Below are 24,573 nucleotides of genomic sequence, written 5' to 3'. Positions count from 1 at the left end.
AATCAGTGGACACTAGGACATAGAAAATCACTGGGATCTCCTTGGAGCCCTTTCACCAAGGAAGGTATTTCGTTGTTTTATTTATTTTTAATTTTTTTTGGTGGTTGTCTCTAATATTTCTTTGTCTGGTTATAAAAGTAATACGTGAGGAGCATTGGATTTGGGGAGAATGTTTTGAACCCTAGCTGTCACATGCCATCTGCAGGATCTAGACCGGTGACTTTTCAGAACTGCCATTTCTTCATCTGGTAGGCAGGCTAGTGAGCCCTGTCTTGCTCACTCCACATATGGCAGTGCATATGAAATGAGATCACAGAGGGGAAGCACTTGGCAAGCTGGAAGGTGCTGACAAATGGAAGGGGTTAATGTCACCACCCTCAGCTGAGGTAGTACCAAGGTCCAAGCTCCTGCCCCTCCCCCTCTCCTAGCCCCTAAATACACACGCGAATGGAGGGCCACTTGCAGCCTTGGTTTGATGGAGTTGGGGGAGAGGCCACACACATCTTCCACAAGCCTGGCCAGATGGCGCCTCACTGGGGCCCTTTCAGAATCGGGCGTCGACTGTTGCCAGCTGTGTGAGGATGTCCTCCAACTCAAGTCCATTCTCTGGGAAACGCTCAGAGAAGGGTCGGATGAGGTCAGCAGCTGAGGCCTCGTATTCCAGAAGCTGCACATCTGAGCCTTCAAGGCGAATGTTGGGCTGAACGATGAGCTTCCGAGATTCCTTATGCAGCAGCACCATGTCCCTGAGGGTGAAGAAGCCCTCGAGTGGGCACATCGGTGACAGCCGCATACCTCTCGTACAGGGCGCATCCTCCAGCTGCATTCCCTGTGGACTTAAGCACCTGAAGTCTCCCCAGGAAGCGCTCTAGGGCAGGCTGGCCCACAGACTGGATTTTGCTGTGGTCGAGACAGACCCGGGCATCCGGGCACCCGTCGGAGCCTGCGGTGGGAGTGATGGTACCAAGTCCCTCGCCAGCCTCTAGTAAGACTCTCAGGATCACAATCCAGGCCTGCATATGGGCCTGCCGCCAGTTGGAGGCCTCATGTGTGTAGAACTCCAGAGCGAGGAGCCCAGCCTGAGCCATGTTGAGCCAGTACAGGCACATCACCTCCTCCGCGTGAATCCCCTCAAAGCCAGAGGTCTCCAGCACTTGCGGGTGGAGACAGAGGTAGAGGCCCATGCTCTCAGCCCGGCACTCTTTGTAGCTGGAGGCGATGGTGCTGAACTTGCAGTCCCAGGTCTTCCCGCTTCGTACCAGCTCTGAATCTGCTCTCCCATCTCTGGGTTGATCACTGTCTCCTGGTCAAAGTTGAATGCTCCTTTTTCATCCTGCACGAAGAGCTTGCCGCTGCCATAGCCCAGCAGCTCATGCAGGTCCAACTGCACATCGAAGGAGGGCCCCTTCCAGAGGATGTACAGGTCCTTGTCATTCTCCTCCAGAACGGTGAGCTGCTCCCACTGCATGGCGCGGGCCACCGCCAGCACTTTCCCCAGTGACACGTTCTTAAAGCCTTCCTTCTGTCTCAGGTCATTGTAGTTGGAGATGTTGATGCCGGCAGGGATGCCAGAGCCAGCCAAGGTGAGAACATCCAGGGAGGTGAAGTCGGGGGTGAGGAACTTGTCTTTCTCCAAGGCTGGGGGCCAGGGCAACTCCTTCAGCAGCTGCTCTGCCCTCGCCACCAGCCGCTCAGACTTGGCACTCATGGCCTTATTCACCACAGCTACGAAGCCTTCAAATTCTCCTCGGGAACGAAAGGAGTCACGGTAGCTCTGGATGAACCCGATATAACTCTCCACGATGGGGCCTTTGTCCTGGATCCAGAAGCGGGAGCCCCTCCTGTGGGCCTCTGTGGAGTCCTGGGTGAAGCTCTCTATGTACTGGGCCAGCATCTACTCCTGGTGGCTGTTGGCTGCATACTCCTTGGCTTTCTCCAGCTGCTCCACCACCTTCTGGAGGATGGGCACGTAGTTCCCCCGGGTCACCTGGAAAGGGCTTTCCGGAATTCGTAGCTCTTCAGCTTGGAAGTCACGTCGGAGTCCAGGGAAGGCTCTGTGCCGAGCACGGAAGACAGCCGCACCTCGTAGTGGGGCTTCACTTCTCTGTGGACCTCTTTGAAGAGCCGGGTGTTGTAGGCACTGAGGTTCTGTGAGTGCAGAAAGTCTTGGGCCAGTTTGCCATCTTCCATGGTACAATTCCCATAGAAATAGGTGGTGATTCCCTGATGGGGAAGAGAGGGGACATGGGAAAGAGGAGTTGCCGAGGTCAGGGCTGCAGGGACCTCATCCTCCCAGCTTAATTTTTTTTTTTTTAATCAGATAAGTAATGTATAGATAATAATGTCCACTGATGGACAACGTTTTTTCTCTGTCAATTTCTACTAAAAAATCAGGATGTACTTCTTTTAAATAATGAACTGGTAATTCTGAGGATAAACAAGAAATCCATGAGTAAGCTCTTTATTATTATTATTATTATTTTAACAAGCAGATCTCAAATCAGAATGTTAGAAGTAGTCTAACTCCACACCACCATCTCTCATACCAATGAGCAAAAGCACAAAACTGAAAAAGGTTGTTTCATGTGACATCTATTCCCAAAGAATTTTTTCTTTCTATTTTCTTTCCATATATTTTTTTACTTCTGAGAATAATTTGGGTGTGTTTACATTTGTGTGTATAGGAGAGTGTGCTTGTAACAGAAAAGGAACTTACATGGTGGCAGGTGAAATAATTTGCAACGGTGTGTCAGCCTGAAGTCAAAGTCAGTGAGGAAACCCTCAAATCCTTGGTCTTAGTGCAATGTCGGAGCCTGTAGCTCAAGGTCACAAAATATGAGTAAGGCTCCAAGATCACAGAAAAAGTTTTCCTTAGATTAATGGCAGGGCTGTGCCAAAGATGACTGAAGGGGCACCCTCTGGCATGCTCATTTATCAGGGATTTACTTGTTGGCTAATGATAGCAATAACAGTTTGTATCTGACAGACACAACTGGATATGTGCAGTGAGAAACTATATTTGAACACAAATTATACTGGATCTATATAATTTCCTCTTCTATGGCTTGACCTGTCATCAGAGTCTCTCTCAGTGAAGTTTGTGCTTTCATCTTTTAAAGAAAAAACAATTGTTTTTGAAAAAAATGGTTACACAATTGAAAACTATATCAAATTAACTGTTTTAATTCTTCTGCATTCTTTAGAAGATATTTTCATATGTATATGCAATTTCTAGTTTGCTATAATCATAGAGATACTAGAATTAATTTTTTCATTTAAATTCTTACTGTAAACACTGTGTTCTGAATTTCCTCATAATATTGTTCTATGTTTCTGCTGATACAAAAATTTCATTTGAAATATATGAAATACTGATAAACTAAATAAATTTGCTTTTGCTTATAATCTCACCACCATGCTATAATTACTATTAGCAATATTTTTATATGATCTTTTTGTGACAAATAAGTACATACTCAAGTATATTCACATATATATATGTGCATGTCCATACACATGCAATGATATTTTATTGGATTTTTCCTTTTCTTTTTTGCTTAATGCTGTATTGTGAAAGTAGTTATGTCATTAATTTTTCTCTTGAAGTATTACTTTAAATGACTGCAGATTACTTTATTGCATAGTTTTATTTACAACCAACAACCTGAAGTTGAATATTTAATTTTTTTTAATTTTTTAGCATATTGAAGAGTATCGTGATGAAGATTTTATTGTACCTCTGTTCTTAATCCTGAAAATAAATTCTTGATAATAATATTTCCTGGTCAAAGCATATGCACATTTGATAATTTAATTATGTGTATTGAAATTTCAAGGATCATCACTAAAACAAAAGGAATAAAATACATAAATTCTGCACAAGAAAAGGAAAATGAGATGATTAAAATAATCAGCCATAAAAGTTAAAAAACAAGAGAAAAGCAGGCTAGAATATGTATATTAACAAATACCAAAAGAGGCAGATGTAAGTCTAAATATATTAAAACTTACATTGAATATGAAAGGCCCAAATTCTCCAGTTAAATGACAATATTAGCAGATTGAAAAAAAAAACTAAATATATGCTACTTATGTAAGTCATTTAAAATAGAATGGCTAAAAGTAAAAACATAGAAAAATATATACCATGTAAACCCTAATAAAATAATGCTAGTGCAAATATTTTAATATAAAAACTTTAAATTATAAAACTAGATATAAAAGGATTACTCTCTAATTATAAAAGGTACCATATGTCACATAGCCATACAATTTTACCTGTGTATGCCACTTAATAGCATTGCCTAAAATACTTACAAAAGAAAATAATTATACAAAATTATACCACCTTTCGCAGTAAATGTTAGGAGAGGCAACAACAACAAAATCAATAAAGACATTCATTGATCAACCTAAGTAACAAAATTGGTCTAATGAAAGACCCAGATCCCTGTATTTAACATTTATAAATAGGCATTTTTTCAATATACACAGATTATTTAAAACTATTGATAATATAGTGGCCATAAATGATATCTCCATTAATTTTAATGAACAGATTTCATTATAAAATATGTCCCCGATCACAATTTAATTAAGCTAATAAAAATAGATAACCAAAAATATCCCAGTATATTTGAGAATTAAGAAATAAATATTTTATTACTTTTAAAGAGCATGTTGTAATAGAATTGACTTTTTCCTCCTGTGACATCACAGTTTTTTGTTTGGTACATATGTGGATTAATGTTATCACCATCATAGTGAAATACAAAACAGTTTAATCTCCCTCCAAAGTCTCCCTGTTCCATCTCTCACAACTCCTGACAACCTCTGACTGCTTCTGAGTTCTTACAGATTTGGCTTTTCAAGAATGACATATAAATGGAATCACATAGTATGTAACGTCTTGAGATTGACTTCTTTTACACAGCATAATGCTTTTAAGATTCATCCAAAGTCTTGTGTATTTCAAAAGCAGATTTCTTTGCCTTGCTGAATAGTATTCTATTGTATGAATACACAAGCCACAATTTGTTTATCTGCCCTTGGAGGACATTTGGATTGTTTCTACTTTTTGGCAATTAGGAATAGTGGACATTTATGTAGAGGTTATTTTGTAAACATAATTTTTCAACTCTTAGGGTAGATATCCAGAAGATGGATTGCAGGGTCATATGGTAATTATACATTTGCCAGTCTAGGAAACTACCAAACCTTTCCAGAAAGATTGCACCATTTTGCATTCCTGTCAGCAATGTTTTGAGAGCTACAATTGTTCTGCATCTTTGACAGCACTTCATATTTTGTCATCCTTATTTCTTCTTTGCTGAAGTGGTTGCTCATGTCTTTTGCTAATTTTTAAATTGGATTGTGTATTTTCTTATTATTGAGTTCTGAATATTCTTTATATAAAGTAAATTTCAATTCTTTGTGCATAAGTAAAATGAAAATATTTTCTCATTCTGTGCCTTGTCATTTAAATTTTTTATCGGAGTCTTTCACAGTGCAATAGTTTAGAAAAATTGGTGAAGTTCAATTGACCATTTTAATCTTTTATGAATTATGGTTTTGATTTTATGTCTAAGAACTCATCAGCCAAACCCAAGGTCACATAGATATTCTCCCATGTCCCTTCCAAACATTTTACATTTTTGCAATTTAGTTTTAGATTTTTGAATCAATTTCTTTTATATTTTTTGACATAATTTCTATATAAGGTGTAAAGTTTAGAGTGAGATTCATTTCTTTTGCCTTTGGATGTCTATTGTTCCAATACCATTTGTTGAAAAGACTTTATTATTTATTCATTGAATGGCTTTTTTACCTTTGTCAGATAATCAGCCACATTTGTGCTCTTTCTTTAATCACTATTGTCTTTCTTTTATCTATGTGTTTATGCCTTCACCACACCACACTGTGAACCCCAAATATCTGAGAGAGATCTCAGTCAATTTATGAAGTTTATTTTGCCAAAGTTAAGGATTCACACCTGGGACACAGCCTCAGGAGATCCTGACAACATGTGCCCAAGGTAGTCTGAGTAGAGCTTGGTTTTAAACTTTTTTGTTAAACCTTTTTGTTAAACTCTCTAGCCAAAGGTCCAGGAAACGAAAAACCATAACAAGACTTAAGGTTTAACATGTAATCCTTAAGACATGAGACATCAATCGATACGTGTAAGATGAACGTTGGTTCAGTCCGGGAAGGCGGGACAACTTGAAGTGGGGAGGGGGCTTTCAAGTCATAGGTAGATAAGGGACAAACGGTTGCGTTCTTTTGAGTTTCCAATTTGCCTTTCCAAAGTAGGCAATCAGATAAGCATTTATCTCAGTGAGCAGAGGAGTGACTTGGAATAGAATTAAAGGCAGGTTTACCCTATGCAGTTCCCAGCTTGAACTTGACTTTGCCCTTTAGCTTAGTGATTTTGGGGCCCCAAGATTTATTTTCTTTTCACAACACTGACTTGATTACTGCAGATTTTTAGTAAGTCTTAAAATGGGCAGTATGATTCCTTCAACTTTATTCTTATCTTTCTGAATTCATTTAGCTATTCTAGTTCTTTTGCCTTTCCTTATAAATTTAGAATCAGCTTGTCTATATCTGAAAAAAATTTGCTTAAATTTTGATAGGTATTACATTAAATCCATAAAACATTTTGAAAAGAATTAGTATCTTTAACAAATTGGGTCTCCAATCAATTAAAATGATAAAATGCTCCTTATATTTAGATATTCATTTGTTTTTTTCATAGGCATTTTGTAATTTTCAGCATCCAGATAGCATACATGTTTTGTGAGAAGTATAACTACACATTTTTTGGAGGTTATTGTATTTATATGAAATTGCATGATATTTCATTTTTAAGTAATTTTAGATTCTAATTTTACATAGGTAGTGCATAAAGATAAGATTGGTTTTCATGTATTGACCTTGTACTTGAAAACTAGCTAAGCCGACTAGTTATAGGAATTCATTTCTTTATAGATTCGTTGGGATTTTCTACATAGATAATCATGTTGTCTGTGGATGGGCAGTTTTCATTCTTTCTTTATTTTTTCCTAACAAGCATGCTTTTTATTATTTTTTTTTCTGGGCTTATTTCCCTGGTTAATACAAGAAATACATTTTATAAACAAATGTATATGGACTTTCAGTTCCAGGAAAAAATAGAGTGGATGAACTTTTCTCTATTCTTTCTACTAAGTCCAACTAAAAACTAGGGACATGATATATAAAACAAACATGAGAACACTCTGAAAGGTGAAGAAAAGAATGCAGATTATTATTACTATTATTTTTTTGGTTGAATATATCCCAGATTACCTGCTGTAGCACATGGAAACCTGCAAACACAAAAGAGTGCAAACAAAGCCCCAAGGAAAGTCTGTTCTCTCTAGCCAAAGGTCCAGGAAAAGAAAAACCGTAACAAGACAGAAAACTTTTAGATAGTAATTGCCCTGCTTTAACCAAATTCCATGGACTGCATCCCAAACTCCACTAGTAAAGGCCAAGTAGAGAGCTCAGATTTTTATGTTTATCTCACAGTTATGTGGTACCTACCTTCTTCCTTCAAGGTGATCACAAAAGGCAAAGAGGGAAGGGAGGATATTCAGCCCAGCCTGGAATTAAGAAGCTCCCCATCTCTTACACACATACACACTGTGGTATCAATAAACACTGGGATCAGTAATGAAGTGCTTTTTCATTCCATGATGGACAATTTCTGTATCTTGATTGTAAGGGTGGTTACACTAATCAACATCTGGGATAAGAAGGCATAGAAGTAATTTTACGAATTGTATCAACATCAGTTTTCTAGTTTTCATATGGTACTAGAGTTACCAATGTTATCATGGTGGCTTTACACTCTGAACTTTACATAAATTATCTCAACAAATACAAAAGAAGGGCCAGGCACAGTGGCTCACGCCTGTAATCCCAGCACTTTGGGAGGCCAAGGAGGGTGGATCACGAGGTCAAGAGATTGAGACCATCCTGGTCAACGTGGTGAAACCCCGTCTCTGCTAAAAATACAAAAATTAGCTGGGTGTGGTGGCGGGCGCCTGTAGTCCCAGCTACTTGGGAGGCTGAGGCAGGAGAATCACTTGACCTCAGGAGGTTGAGGTTGCAGTGAGCCGAGATTTCGCCACTGTGCTCTAGCCTGGCGACAGAGCAAGAATCCGTCTCAAAAAAAAAAAAAAAGAAAGAAATAGAATAAAACAGACAAAAGAAACCTCATCCTTATGACCTTATCTAATCCAAAGGCTCCACCTCCAAATGCCATTTACATATGGATTTAGGGATTAAATGTCCAACTTAAACCATAGAAACAATGTATTTAGGAAGAGATGATAATAGATAATAGAAAATGATTTGAAGTGAATTATAATAAACACTATTCAAAATTGTTTAGTGCAGGAAAAGCAATATATAAAAGATAACCCATAGACTTAAATGCATATGAAAGAAAAGTAGAATGGTTGATAAAAATGAGCTCAGCATTTATCTTAATACATTAGAAAAAGATGTGCAAAATAAGTCCAAAAAAGAGCTAAAGAAAGATGATAATAAAGATAACATAATAAACCAATGAAATAAAATATATGCACAGTAGAAAAAGATTAACAATGCCAAACACTGGTACTTCTAAACAAATATCAAAATTAAGAAAATTCTGGAGAGACTGGGAAAGATAAGGAAAGACAGAACGAAAAAAAGAGAGAAAGAGTGGAAATAAAAGCCACAAGAAAAATTTAAAAATCAAATATTACTGTAGCTATTACAGGTTTTGTATATATTTAACAGATAATAAAACATTGTCATAAAAAAGGTTTTACAAAACTTTTGAAGATTTGAATAAAATCAAAAACTTATAATTTACCAAACCTAACTCTAGAAAATTAGAAAACTTAAATAGTTCAAAAGCGTTTAAAAATACATAATACAACAAGTACAGTAATATTTTAAGTGGTAGAAGGGTAGTCACTATAAGAATTTTCAACTTTGTATGCTTGAAAGTTATAATAATTAAAATGTCAGCATACAATTTTTGTACATAAGCATATACACAGATGTGCACACACACACCCTAAAGTCGCTCTTTAGTGAAATCAACCAAGCATTAAGGAAAGCATACTTCCAATCTTACTCAAGAGTTTCATAGTTTTCCTAAGAATAGAAACACAGAGCACTTTCCTCAACTAATATTTCTTTTACCTGCATATCCTTGATACAAAAACCTGTCAAAGATAACATTTGAAGAAGTAACTGTTGGCCAATTTTTTTTTATTCATGAGTTTCTATGCATTTCGTTGAGCAATACAATAGTCAGCTAAATCTAAATTGTGTATTTGTGCACGTGTGTGTACAAATTTAATTATGAAGACGAGTTCAACATTAAAAGATCAACAAACGTTTTCCACTGCTTTAATAGATTACCAGATAAAAATCATTGTATTAATAGGTGAAAAATAGTTAGAAAAAAATCAACTATCAATTCATAGTTTAAAAAATAATTGTTTAAAAATCAGAAGTAAAATTTACTTTCTTAGCCTAAAACAAAAGGTATCTATAAACAAACAAACACACTATTGTAATCATCATACTTACTGGAGAAACATGCATATTGTTTCATTATATGACATTGGTATAAAGCACTACAAATAAACGAATGGAAACACAACAACACAGCAACAAGACTAGAATGTCTGCAATAATCATTTCTATTTAACGTTTTATTGAATATTGAAGTTAGTCCAACAAAGAGAAAAAATGTGTAAATGATGAAAAAATATCCAAATGCCATTATCCACACATGATATAGTTGGCATGTTGGAAATATTTAAAAATCTATGATAAATGAATTAAAATTAGTAACAGTGTAACAAGGTTGATGGATACAAAATCAATGTATAAATAAAGCAATTATTTTTCTATATACCCTTAGAAAACAGAATATTAAACTTCAAAGCTGCCACCATCTACAATTGCATTAAAAGTGTCAACTATCTAAAAATAAACTCAACAACATGTGTCCAATTACAGAGTTTTTGTGCTACATTAAAGATAAGCTAAATAAATGAAGCCTCATTGTATGAGACAGTTCACACAGAATCAGCATTACTAGCAAACTTCTTAGAAATACAGATTTTTGGGGTCTCACTCCAGAGCTACTTAAACAGAAATTGTGAGGGTGGGGCCTAGCAATAAGCTAAGTCCTCCTGGTGATTCTTATATGCTAGAGTTTGAGAATTACTGATCTAGAGGTGTGAATACTCTTGTGCATGATACAAGCAGCATTGCTTGTCATCCCAAACTAAAAACCATGCAGAAGCCAGTCAACAGTAAATTGTAGCCAACAATGGTAGGCTATAAAGCAATGCAAATAAATGAAGGTGAACACACAATAATATGGATGAATCTTACAACATATTATTAAGTAAATAAAGGAGAAAACAAAACGATATATTCCATTTGTTTCTATTTATATAAAGTGCAGAAAGAGGAAAACTTAAGCTATCCCGTTTAGGAATGCACACATGGGTGGCAGAACTAAAAAAAAGCAAGGACATGAGTTCTTCTTACTTTTTCTTATATGTTATATTTAACAATAAAATTGTCTAAAATTAAAGTTAAGAGATATGGAAATTATATAAGGGAATTCTGACACGTACTGAAGAGACATTCTACAAGGAAAGAATAAAACAAATGGAGGAGAAACAATATTTAAGGAAATAGTAGATAATATGGTAGTATGACAGATGGAAGAAAGCAAACTGAGCCCTCATACTGAAACTAGTGCTGAGAGCTCAACGGGATAAAAAGTCCCACTGATAGAAAAATAATAGTAAAACCTAAAATCAAGAAAAGTAGAAAATCCTATAATCTTCCAGAAAGAGGGAAAAAAAGGTAGCTACAAGTGGATAAGAATCAGATTGATATATCATATTTCTTACTGACAGCCCAGATGCACAGGGACAAGGGAATAATGTCCTCGGTGTTTTGAGGAAAAATGACTTTGAGTCTGGATATAACAAAAGTGTTATCCAAATCTGAATGAGAAATAAGATAGTGTCAGACATGCAAGGACACGGAATATTCGCTGCCCACAGACCTTCCCTTTTAGAATCATTACAGGATGTATGCCAGAGACAGGGAAGATGCCTGAAACAATTACTAAACTTAGACTTCCTCTTAAAAAGAAAAAAAAAAAAACTCTCAAAAAAGACCAGAATAAATGAATGAATGAATGAATAATGCTCAGAGCTTAAGCCTTAACCATTAAGCTGCAAGCACTCTCAGAAGGATACATTTGTTTAAAATGGGGTTTCCAGTGAATTTTTGCAAAATTTGTTGTGGAACATTCTGTTCATTGTACTTATTTACCATGAGTTTTGTGTTCCTATCTGTACAGTTGGCTTCTGCATGTTTTTGGCTATGTTACTCTCTGATCGGATTATTGTCCCTCTATGTTTTCTACTTTATAAGATTTCTCTAAATTTCTAATGTGCTGATGTTGCTTTGATATTTTCCATTACTTTTCATGTATACTTATGTTTTTATATTCTTTTCTGGGATTTTGAGAGAGAGAGAGAAAGTAGGTACATGTATCTGGTCCATCATCTTAAGCACTATCCAAACTGAATGTAGTAAGTTTCTACAGAAGATTTTATTCAAAAAAAATTATTCGGCTGCTAATCCAAACTTATTCAATGAAAATATAAGGAAATTGGAGGCCAGATTACTTAAACGGTTTGACTTGGTGGATGCAGTAAGCTGGGACAGAATCGATATCAAATTTTAGTTCTTCCCAATGACAAAATGTTTCCACTGGATCATGCTGAATATTTGATCAAATTATATTTACACAAAGTATTTATCAAAGTAAAAAATAACTATGAAAGAAATAAAGAATTCAATATTAGGAAAGCAAATGTTAGCCTTCTATAAATATGAAAACGCTACTTTCCATAATTTTCTCAGCATGCAACTAGGTTCTGCCTCTAATTTGGATGCTGAGAGATAATTATATGTAAAAAAATCAAAATTTGAAAAAATCTAATTTGTCTATTTTGCTGAATCTCTTGAACATAAAACTAACTCCAACACAGTCCATTCTATAATTAATTTCTGCCTCTCATGGTTGATAGTGATTACAATTAGCATTCATCGGTCACTTTGTGTTCCAGTAGAGACACAGTGTTAAGTGCTGCCAAGAGACTTGTAAACCGTTTTACAGATGAAGAAACTGATGCCACTACAAGTTTAAAGAAAAATGAACAAGAGCACACAAATTTGGAGGCCTGCATTGTGAGCCATTAAGCTACATTTCCTTACATTCAGAGTTATCAGTGATGTGTTGATAAATGTTTAGCAAGAGACAGCTAGAACTGGGGATAGGAGACATAAATTGTAGTTGATTTTTGTGCTGTAGATATACCCACTGTGGTTTATTTTAAGACATCAATTGATGTCCATGAAAGAGATATTGGGAAGACTGGGCCGAAGCACACCATTATATAGGGTTTCCACTATGCAGGTAAAATAGACATTAATAACCACAAGCACTAAGCGACAGTAAATGGTAGGAAAATAATTAGAAATTATGAGTTCTGAGCATTTCTTTCCTATGTTTTTAATGTTATTTAGTTGTAAGTTTCTATAATTTAATTTTTAATAATATCTCTGTTTAGAAACAGGCTCCCCAAAGTTCTCAAAATGTGACAATCACCTCGTATAATCTGGTATGAGTTGGCTTTAGTACACTAGAGGAGTTAGTCATGAGTGTTTTTGCTCTACCTGTAGTTTGGGGATACAAAAAATATTCATAGCTATAAATTGGTTTTGCTTATTAAAATACCTGCAGAGTAGGCCAAGTGCGGTGGTTCATGTCTGCAATCCATGCCCTTTGGGAGGGAGGCCAAGTTGGGAGGCTTGTTTGAGGCCAGGAGTTCGAGACCGGTCTGGGCAACATAACAAGACCCCTGTCTCTACAATAAATAAAAATGTTAACCAGGTGTGGTGGCAAGTGCCTGTGGTCCCAGCTACTCAGGAGGCTGAGGAATGATGATTGCTTGAGCCCAGGCTGCAGTGAGCTGATTGAGCCATTGCAATTGCACTCTAGCCTGGGAGACAGAGTAAGACCCTGTCAAAAGAAAGAAAGAAAGAAAGAAAGAGAGAAAGAGAGAAAGAGAGAAAGAGAGAAAGAGAGAAAGAGAGAAGAGAGAGAGAGAGAGAGAGAGAGAGAGAGAGAGAGAGAGAGAGGAGGGAGGGAGGGAGGGAGGGAGGGAGGGAGGGAGGGAGAAAACCCTTGCACATCATATTGCATATTGGTTTATCATTTTGAAGAAGAGAAGATAGCTTTTTGTTTGTTTGCTTGTTTTGAGAAATGGTGGATTACTTTGCTCATTTTTAAAGTCAGAACCATAGCCCATTGTTGTACATACGAGAATGAAGTGAATTTATAATACTGAAGTGTTATGTATCATTACATATACCCATGCACTCACATATATATGAAAAGAGCATTTCTACCAATTGATCTACATGTGTGTATTTATATTTAGATATAGAAAAAATAAATTTAGGAGAATAAGTTAAATTTTAAAAAGTATTGCCATAAAAGGTAATATTAGAAAGTACTTGAAGACTTTGTATTTATGATACTGTATGTATCAGTGCTAACTAAAGGGTGAAATCTGATTCACTCGAAGTTAAATCCAACTCTGCATCCATGGAAAGTTTAGTGGTGGCAATAGACAAATAATGGTCTTTGGTTGAAGCTTCTGCTAAAAACATTTCTCTTTCAAACACAGAATTCAAGACAAGGTCATTGATTGTGTTCCATAAACAACCTGTTCTATTATGTATGGCTTCCGCATTTTTGCCTTGAGATGGTTTTCATTCACGCTAACACTTATCGCTCATCTGTCTGTAACTTCTATAGAATGCCTTATTTTACCATTGAACAGATCAAGATAAATGATGCTTTACTGGGAGGTAAATAAGACTCTTGAATTTTTCTTACACTGAAGTAATTATTATTTGGTCCAAAACTATTAAAGGTAAGTGACATTGTACGGTTAGAAAAGAACTTCAGCTTTGGCTCTAAATTCTACTGATGCTGTGAGATGCTTATTTAATTTGATTGCATACATATACATATATCTCCACAAGTATATATGTTTCAAGGCTATCATGTAAGGCTAATAGAATGTCTAATGCAATTGCTATACTTAAAAGTTAAAAATTTTAATTTGCTTTTTGGGTTTGCATGTTTTATCATAAAGGACAATAAATTATTTGTCCTTATATCTGATTTTGACATATTTTTCTATTACAGAAGGAGTAAAAAAACTAAACATTAAGTGGTTATCTCCATTTCACATTACATAACCTACAAGTTTGTTGCTGCAAGGAAAGAAATTTCAAGGAAATTGATTTGGGTTGTCAGATGGAAATACATGTCTGCAAAATATTAAGTTCTCCATCACCAGAGGTATTCAAGTATAACTTCCATGACTACATATTCATTTTATAGTAGAAGGGATGCAAACATAAGATGAGTGGGGAACAAGGAAAGGGGGAGATTAGTGATTTAAGTTACCTTTATAGTCTCTCTTACCTGTTTGATAACCTGAACTGTCTTTTCTCCCTTCTTTTATTCTGTAAAACAGCTTAATCATTCAGTATCCTTCTCTCATAAGAAAATGGTGTGATGTGTTTATCTGGCAATCATATATTTATAACATCTGCCTTAATTATATTAGATTGAGGTCTGAAACAAAAGAGCTTGATGTGGTGAAAAACCCACAGGATCAGCAATTGAAATACCTGAATTGTTGCCTCAACTATACCATTAGAAATACTATGATTCTGAGAAAGCTATCAGGCTTCAGGGTATTCTATACTAAGTAGGAGAGTACTAGTCTTTTGATATCTAAGTTTGCTAGAAGCTCTAAAACTACATGATGCTAATATCGGCTCTCTATCTCAATTATCTCCAAAACGTGAGATGGGTTATACTTTCTCAACTTCTGCCACTTACTATCAAAATTCACATAAAGAAAAGTGTTCCCTGTGTGAACCTCATTTGCTGATTTTTAGATTGAAGTTAAGAATCTGTTTATTGATTTAGTGCACCAGCCAATTTGAACACTAGAATCAGCTTCTTGGAAAATACTGCCGAGGAAAGCTGAAAACCAAGTATGTCCGGCTAATCTGTTTTACAAAGTATTAGAAATGTAGTTGTAAGGAAAATGTTTTGTGGATTGTGCTATCCATCTTTTCTATTTTGCTGATGTCACACTGAGGTGTCAATTAAAGATGATATGTGCAAATCATTTAAAGCCCTAAAGAGAAAAAGGAAAATGTTACCAAATATAAGGTTATGCCCAGGCAATTAAGGAAGCAATAACTGGAAATTATAAATGGCAGGCAAACCGAGCCTGTGAGAAATAATACGGGCTTCAAATCTTAGAGACTCTTTTTTAAGTGGGCTGCTTGGATCCCAGCCTTCATGCGGAACATGTCATTAACTGAACAATGTCTTTTAGAAACACAAGCATCAGATTCTTGGTGGGTGTCCTGCTATATTGTTTGGTATTGATAGAACTTGTTAGTCTAGAAGTATCATTTTCAAAATGTCTTATTATAGAAAAAACACAAAGTGTTTACTTCTTTCAAGAATCAAGCATAGTATACAGGATATGTCAAAAATATAAATGTATACTTTAAATAGATAATCATGCACTCATATGTAACAATAACTTTCTGAGCCGTATTAGTGATGCTGAAACACAGTACCCATACATATGTTTAAAGGAATAATATCAGAATATAAGTTCATGTTGTTTCAAAGCAAAACTTTGCCTAACTTCCCATTGTAAGAACCTCAAATATGTTAATGTTGGTTTATTAGTTTTGCTGCCTCCAGATATGTTACATACGAAAAAGAGACACGGGTGAAAAACATTGGGTGTACTATTTTCAGAGAGCCAGAGGAAATCAAAATCTAGGTAATTACTCAACCTTTACTGAGTTTTACATTGCCATCAGTCTCAGAATGTAGTCTTTGTCAGAGTGAAACCAGTTGGTCCTGACAACATCGTGAGTTAGTTTGATTTTCTTGCTACACTTGTCATTTCTGCCACCACAGTGTGATGTCTGAAGGGGTTTAGCATATTTAGAGTAGCGTAGAGGTTGGTATTGCCCATTGGTGTAGTGGTGTGATGGTGGTGGTGAACTATAAACTTTGAAAGGAGAAGCAATTTGCCTTTATTGCAGTTTCACAGGCCAGTCAGAACTTAAAGACTATATCACCTAAAGAGACAAGAGAACAAAATAGTGGATATATTGAAAGCTGTACCATTTGAGGACTGGGAGACTTAAGTGTGCCATGCGTTTCTCTCTCTGCCTGGAATATGTCCCCTTTCATTTCCACAAGTCATCCTTCTGTTCCCAGTTTACATGTCACTTTTCTGATTCATTATCTAGGCTAACTGTTCCTCCTATGGAATCTCACTGTACCCTGTTCTTCCCTGCCATATTGCTTATAACACTCTTTTATTGTATATCTATTTTTCTATTTCCTTATTAAACTCAAGTTTCCAAGATGACATAGACTTGATCCTTGTATCTTTTTTGCTTGATAAAATGCCCAGTTTATTGTAGGTATGGTGCAAATGTTAGTCACTGCTTCCCTTCTCCAACTCCAAATGAATAGCCAAAACCACACGTTTGTTAGCACACGTGGAATGTCATTAGTTGGTCTGCCATAAATAGTTAGGGTTCAGATACTGGGAAATGAAAAGGAATACTATGAATATAACATGATTTAAAATTCCAGGTTTGGACCTAGAAAAACACAGGTGATAATGACAATAAATATTTTACATTTGTGTACATTTTGCAGTTTGTGAGCACATATATAAGTGGTGAGGCATTCAAATATGCACATATCCTTGCTCAGGGACCATTTTGGGCAGTGGTGGATGAGAGGGCTTTGAAAGTCTTGAAAGCCTTCATTGGGATTAAGGACCTCTGAAGGGTCTGGTTCAAGCCTTAGGTACATGAAAAAGCAGTGATGTAGAGTTGAGATCAGGAGAAATGGAATCAATCCTGGTTCTGCTGTTTCCTACTAGTGTGATTTTGGATATCTCCTGACTGCAGTCCACAGTTGGGTCTAGTTGGTTCAGATAACTCCCTTCAACAACAGCTTAGATGTTTATTATAACTCAAGGATTTATAGACATAAAGAATTAGTTGAGATGAATCAAATTTACACATAAGATAAATATGTACAATATTATAAGATTTTTAATTAAGTATAAAACATGTTTACAGCCGCAAAATGGAATGATAAGATTTGAATGTAGTATTAATTTATTTTTTAGTAGAAATTGGAAAAAATACTTGGTTATAAAGATTTGGAGGATCATTAGAGAAGGGAATAATTAACCTAATATAATGTGTATCTAATGTTGCATTTTAGAATTTGTAAAATAGCATAAAAATGTTGAAAGTACAGTTCACCCTTGAATAATGTGGGAGGTAGGGGTGCTAAGTCCTTGCTCTGCTCACAGTAAAATATCTCCTTATAACTTTTGATTCCCCCCAAACTTAACTACTAATATCCTACTGTTCACCAGAAGCCTTACCAATAACATAACTAGCTGATTAACATATGTATTTTGTATGTTATTTAAAAAATCATAAGGAAGAGAAAATATATTTTGAAGTCACGAAGTGGAAGTGGATGACTATAAAGATTTTTATCTTCATCATCTTCACATTGAATAGGCTGAGGAAGAGGAGGCGTTGGTCTTGTCTCAGGTGTGGCAGAGCTGAAAGAGGTGGAGAAGGTGGAAAGGGAGGCAGGAGAGGCAGACACATTTGGTGTAATTTTAACAGACATATGTGGTAATTTCTGTGTGACTCTTTGCTTTTCCATTTCTCTAAAAATGTTTCTATATGGTACCAATCCTTGTTTTACCATTTGTTTTAGTTTCAATGCCTGTATCATAGAAGAGTCCACGGTGTAAAAGAACTCAAAAGCAGCCTTGAATATCAGGAAGCCTTCAGACAGACTGTCTAACGTCAGTTTGTTTTCTGGCACTGCTTCTTATACATCTTCTTTCTCATCGTCTGGCACTGGTTCAAGTACACTCATCTTCATCAGTACCACTTCTGTTAATTCCTATGATGTGATGGTGTCTTTAGTTCTTGAATTTCTGCAGGATCCATATCCTGAAGTCCTTTACCTCCCAACTTTGTTGCCATGTTCATAATCTCTTTCATGATTCCCCTGATTGGCTCTGTCATAATCCTGTAGTGTCATGCACAACATCTGGACACAGTTTCTCCAGTAGGAATTTATTGTTTTGGAATTGATGGCATTCACAGTTTTTTCAGTAACAACGATGGTATCTTCAATGGTAGAATCTCTATCAAGCTTTTCTTTCATAGCATTGACAATCCTTTTTATAAAGTACCATGTGCAGTGAGCTTTAGAGATCCTTATGATCATCTAATCAAGGGCCTGAAGTAGAGATTTTGTGTTTGGGGGTATGACAACTTCAACTTGTTTGGTGTTGAACTCATTGGTTCTGGGTGGCCAGGGACATTGTCCAATATCAAAACAACTTTAAAGGTCAGTCCCTTGCTAACAAGATACTTCCTGATTTCAGAGAAAAGGCATCAATGGAACCAATCCAGAAAAAGGTTCTCATTGTCCAGACCTACTTGTACAACCAAAAGACTGGCAGCTTGTGTTTATCATTGCCCTTCAAGGCTTAGAGCTTAGCAGATTTATAGATAAGGGCAGTCCTGATTACAAACCCAACTGCATCTTCACAAAACAGTAGAGTTAGCCTATCCCTTCCTGCCTTAAATCCTGGTGCTAGCTTCTCTTCCTTAATAATAAATGTGTCTTTTGTGTCTTTTTTTTTTTTTTTTTTTTTTTCAGAATACGGCACTTTCATCTGCATTAAAAACTTATTCAGGCAGACATCCTTTCTCCTCCATGTTTTTCTAAATCAGGAAACTCATCCACTGCCTCTTGGTCAACAGAGGCTGCTTCTCCTTTTATCTTGACTTTTTAAAGCCAAACTTCTTTCTAAAATTATCAAACCATCCTTTGCTGGCATTAAATTCTCCAGCTTTAGATCTTTTGCCTTCTTTATGCTCTAAATTGTTATACAATGAGTTCACTTTTTCTTAAACCATATTAGAGTTTATGGGAATGCCTCTCTTATAGCAATCCCATGCCCGCTCCCCCCCCCCAAAAAAACCTGCATTTTCAATAATAAAAGGGTACTTTGTAAAAAATGCAAGGTTTTGGGCCTGCCAGCCTAGCTACAGTGACAGCTTTATGAATGTTCTTGTTTTACAATGGTCCTTGTGCTGGATTCATTTATCTTGAAAAGGCAGGCAACCACAGCTGCAGACCTCAATCTGTGGTACATATCAAGCAACTCAACTTTTTCTTGCAAGGTCATGACTTTTCTCTGCTGTTTTGGGAGTACTTCCATCATAACTAGTGGCACTCATTATAGGTCCCATGGTGTTATTCAAGATATACGGTATTGCACTAAACACAATGAAAAATACACAAGAGCCAAGAGAGATCACTTTTTTTTTTTTGAGGCAGGATCTTGCTCATGTCACACAGAGCAAGTGACATGACTTCAGAGTGCAGTGACATGATCATGGCTCACTGCAGCCTTGAACTCTTGGGCTCAAGTAATCCTCCTACATTAGCCTCCCGAGTAGTTGAGACTACAGTCATGAGCCATCAGGCCTGGCTAATTTTGTTTTACTTTTGGTAGAGACTGAATCTCTCTACGTTGCTCAGGCTGGTCTAGAACTCCTGGACTCAAGTGATTCTCCTGCCTCAGCCTCCCAAAGGGCTGGGATTACAGGCATGAGCCACCACGCTTGGCTGAGAGATCACATTTTGCTGTGATAAGTAACTTACCAAAGAGACAAACTGCTCATGTGGAGATGATTTCTACCACATGGCATTTTAAGCAGATACCCGCAACACTTGAACTCACTGCAATGGCAATCAGATGTGGCTATGAAATTATTACAGCAGTATAGTGTGTTTTATAGTTAATTTTATACAGCTATGATTTAATATTACATCTTTACTTTGTTTACATTTCTCTTGATGGAGAATGGCACCTCTATAGTACCTGGATGTGTGCGTAAGTTTTGGTAAATTTTAAACTATTAGAATAAATTTGTGTATAATTTATGGTAGTAAATTATAAAATAGACTAGTGTTTACATGTATTTTATGCAGTCATACCTCAATTTTTCTTTTTAAAAATATTTCTAGGTTACATGGTTTGTGTGCAAGTTTTTCAAATTGTCACAAAGCCTCAAACAATTTGAAATATATTTACTGAAAAAAATCCACTTATAAGTGGATCTGCATAGTTCAAACCTGTAATGTTCATGAATCAAAACTTATTCAATTGATTTTATTACCTTTTGGCAAACTTGCCAATCTATATTGCTATGGTGACCTTTTGGCTAGGGTCTGGAATGGTAGGTTTCTGATTTTATTGTTAACATTCACTTGTAAATCAGTTTGAACCTGAGATATACTGAAAGATTCTTCCTCTGCTGTAATGTTAAATGCACATTAATTAATTTCCCAAATTCTTCGGCCTCCTGAAAGAAATCTTTTAACATTTTTTTAAAAAGAATTTTTTTCCCACAAAACTTCTGCCCACCACTGTAACCAGGTATGACTATCCAATGTCTATTGGGGGAAGTTAGAATTGTCCCTGGCCAACAGTACTGTTTAACCCATTTATCCCTAGTGCTCCATTATTGGAACACTAAGCTTGTGGGAGTTATTTATATCCTACTGCTCAAGGTCATCACCAAGGTCTGATTTTTCACACAAAATATTTGCAGCTTGTGGCATAAATGGGTTAAGTTTGCTTGAATACATTTGAGAGTTCCATCTGGAAAGATTATACACAACTAAAAAGAGGTATAGGCTTGTTGTTTGTTTTGCTTTTAATCCCACCAGGTATATGAAGGTGGCTCAGATGCTTGAGTATGTTTCAGTCACCTGTATTGTCTTGAAAGTTTTCAGTGGGATTAAGGAACTCTGAAGGGTCTTGTTTAATCCTTAGGTACATGAAAAGGCAGTGGTGCAGAGCTGGAATCGGGAGAACCATAATCAATCCTGGTTTTGCATTTTCCTACTTATGTGTCTTTGGCAAATCACTTACATTTCTTAGCTTCTGCTTTTTTCTTTGCAAGATGAGTGTAAAATAATTGCTCTATCCAAGATCAAGTACCACATCTATTAAATGCTTTGGCTGGTGCGAATGGAATACACACACTTAAGGCTAATTATTGTCATTGCAATGAAAAAGTAAAAAAAAAAATAATAAAACTGACATAGGAACAAAGAAAGAGAAAAAACTAAAGGAAGTGGGAAACAATGAGAGTGGGAAAAATGATAGATGTTTAATTTGACAAATGGTAGAATGAAAATGTCAAAGTCTTTAATGTGAGAGCTGGTTCATCTCTTGGTTTGCCTTAGATCCTTGGTTGCCTGGACAGTGACCACTGGAGTCTATCACATTGAAATGTGAGAAACAGTCTTAGAGATTTGTAGGCTCCTGAAATCATTAGATGAAACTGTGAGTTACAGCAGCCCCAGAAATATGGCTTAAGAACAGGAAAAAGTAACAGTGACCAAAAATAAAAATAAGACCAGGTGTACCACTGTTGAATATATCCAAATTCCCTCTTTTGGCACAATTGAAAATATAAAAAATTTTAGTCAGATCTGGTTGAAAAATCTTGGTCAAATTATACAATCTTATTTAGTATCCATCCTCTCAACTTTTAAATAAATCTAGTGTCCACACTTACAGAACTGATGGAGAACTAAACAATATGCTTAGCTCCTAGCGTGTTTCCACCATAGCAAATATTGTCAATTTTGTGTTTTCCCTGTCACAAAGACCCATTACTTACTAGTGTTGTCATCTATTGGGGGGAAATAAAAGACCTATTACTATTCTCCTGGTTTCTCTCTCCTTTCACCCTTTTTCCGTCATCTTTCTTCTATTTTTTTTATTCTTGTAGAATCCTGCATATGTTACTTCTCTCTCTTCTTAATGAATCTTCTGTTAATACATTTTCCATATATCTCAACTCCTGAAACTTAAACTCTATTTACTAGTGAAAGAGGGAAGGATGTTTAACCTTAGTCAATGAAGCTTACAACCCAGTATTTGCAAAATATCATTTCCCCATATTGTTTTTTTTTTTTTTTTTTTTTTTTAAGATGGAGTCTCTCTCTGTAGCCCAGGCTGGAGTGCAATGGTGAGATCTTGGCTCACTGCAATCTCCGCCTCCTGGGTCCTGGTTCAAGCAATTCTCCTGCCTCAGCCTCCCAAGTAGCTGGGATTACAGGAACACACCAGCATGCCCAGCTAATTTTTGCATTTTTGGTAGAGACAGGGTTTCACCATGTTGTCCAGGATGGTCTTGAACTCCTGATCTCATGATATCTGCCCACCTCGGCCTCCCAAAGTGCTGGGATTATAAGTGTTAGCTACCGTACCCGGTCTTCCCCAGAAAATTTAAACTCCAATTTAAAGATGAATTAGAAAACTTCCTATGCAACAATATCCTCCCAGGCACAAAATCCAAGCTTTCATTTGTTATTAAATTGTTGACTGAAAGTTAAATGTCTTCCTCTTTTTTCAAAGTTCTTTCAGGCTACAGACCGTTTTAGTGGAAGAATGTTCTCAGATCAAGAATGCCCAAACAAACAAAAAAAGAATGTCTAGCTTCTTCCCCAGTAGAATGTTTACTCTTTTCCACCAAAAAGTTTGCAAAGTGAAAAATCAATTGTGTTAAAATTGATCTTTAGTGCTCATCTGTCAAGATGTTTAATATTTTAGACCTGTATGCTGAAGACAGAGTTACTGAATAACAATAACCTGTAAACGTATACATAATGTTAGAAGACTATGACATGGACAATGAAATGATGATCTATACCTACTAGGGAGAGATACCAGGGTGGATGGATCGATTTCTTAATATAGCACTCTGGAACTTGTAATTTAAAATAGGATGATGGATCATTGATTTGTCTAATGTGACTTTCATCACTAGAAAATGTTCAGCACTCTTGCTGCAGGGGAAAAGAAAGCCATGTTGTTTATATCTTCCTACCACACTCCATGCCCAACAATTATTAAGTTGCATTTTTTTACGATGCTTTATGAAACCAAGATACTACTTTCTACCATTTCCCCCCAGACTTTTTGTTTATGTATTTCTTTATCCCCTTGATCAACAACACACTTGTTCATTAAATAATTATGTGTTAGGGTCTTTGTGTGGCAGGTTCATTCAATAATTATATGTTGGGGTCTTTGCTTGGCATGTGATCTAATAGTAGTCCTCTCCCTAGACCCAGAAAGAAGGGGCTCCTGTTCCTAGTACATTAAGAGGCAAGGTGTCCATGGGGCAAAGGAGATGTGTCTTCCCCTCCTAGATCATAATATGGGTACACAGAAGCCTAAATCCCTGCCCAAACACTCTGAGCCTACTTCCAGGGCCTGAATAGTTGGCTTTGCCCTTCTGAGATCTGACAGGGCAGCAGCAGTCGGCCTATCTTTAGGCCTGAGAAGTGGCCAAGTCCAGCTATTTGTAAGGGGTAGGTGCCATGGAAAAGCTTGGACATGCATGCTGAGCTGTCCACAGTCCCCACATGCAGGCAGAATGATGAGGGATGGAGACCAAAAGGGAAAGAAAAGAGAAGCAAGGGACAGGCCAGAAACCACCATTTCTACACCCTAGTTCCTGCCAATAGTAAGAATAGGCCTGGAAGCAGATGTAAGACAAAGGTGAATTAATTATACTTTTCTATGTTAATAATTAGAACATGTAAGGAATCTCACCCTTTCTTTCTCATATCTTAACATTATTGAAACGATGCTATAAAAATGAGCCAAAGATGGCTTCCGTGTTGGCCGTTATGTTGTTTATTTCTTCAAAGCAGTCTGAGACACTGAGACCTGCCATAGTCAAACTCAATTTTCTACACATCCAAATGTTTAAAATACAGCCAAACATACAGACTTTTAGGCATTTATAATCTTCCTGTTTTGTATACCTCTGGAAACTATGTCCAACATCTGCTAGCTGTAGATAAAACTCTGGAACTATTAACAGCAGCAGCAACAACAACGATGAAAGCCACTGATATGGTTTGACTGTGTCCCCAACCAAATCTCAACTTGAATGGTAGTTCCCATAATCCCCACATGTTATGGGAGGGACCTGGTGGGAGGTAATTGAATCATCGGGGCAGTTACACCCATGCTGTTCTCATGATAGTGAGTTCTCATAAGATATGATGGTTTTCTAAGGGGCTGTTCCCCCTTTGCTTGACACTTCTCCTTCCTGCTACTCTGTGAAGAAAGTACCTTTCTTCCCCTTCACCTTAAGCCATGATTGTAAGTTTCCTGAGGCCTTCCCAGCCATGCGGAACTGTGAGTCCATTAAACTTCTTTTCTC

At 36.7% G+C, this 24,573-nt stretch overlaps 1 protein-coding gene across 1 annotated transcript; it reads right to left on the bottom strand.

Annotated features, from left to right (window-relative positions):
- Window positions 1-257: 257 nt before the first annotated feature.
- Window positions 258-23,840, bottom strand: LOC105498955 (dipeptidyl peptidase 3-like). Its single transcript, XM_071077412.1, is given in 9 exon segments — window positions 258-766; window positions 768-1,255; window positions 1,258-2,001; window positions 2,004-2,223; window positions 6,178-6,296; window positions 11,083-11,195; window positions 16,049-16,253; window positions 17,746-18,016; window positions 23,604-23,840. Coding segments are annotated over 9 exon segments (2,739 nt in total). The 3' UTR covers window positions 258-424.
- Between the last annotated feature and the right edge of the window lie 733 nt (window positions 23,841-24,573).

Source organism: Macaca nemestrina, chromosome 14, assembly GCF_043159975.1.
Source record: "Macaca nemestrina isolate mMacNem1 chromosome 14, mMacNem.hap1, whole genome shotgun sequence".
In the NCBI taxonomy this organism is placed as follows: domain Eukaryota; kingdom Metazoa; phylum Chordata; class Mammalia; order Primates; family Cercopithecidae; genus Macaca; species Macaca nemestrina.
The sequence above is the reverse complement of the archived record's forward strand: the minus strand, read 5'-3'. Positions and strand labels throughout refer to the sequence as shown.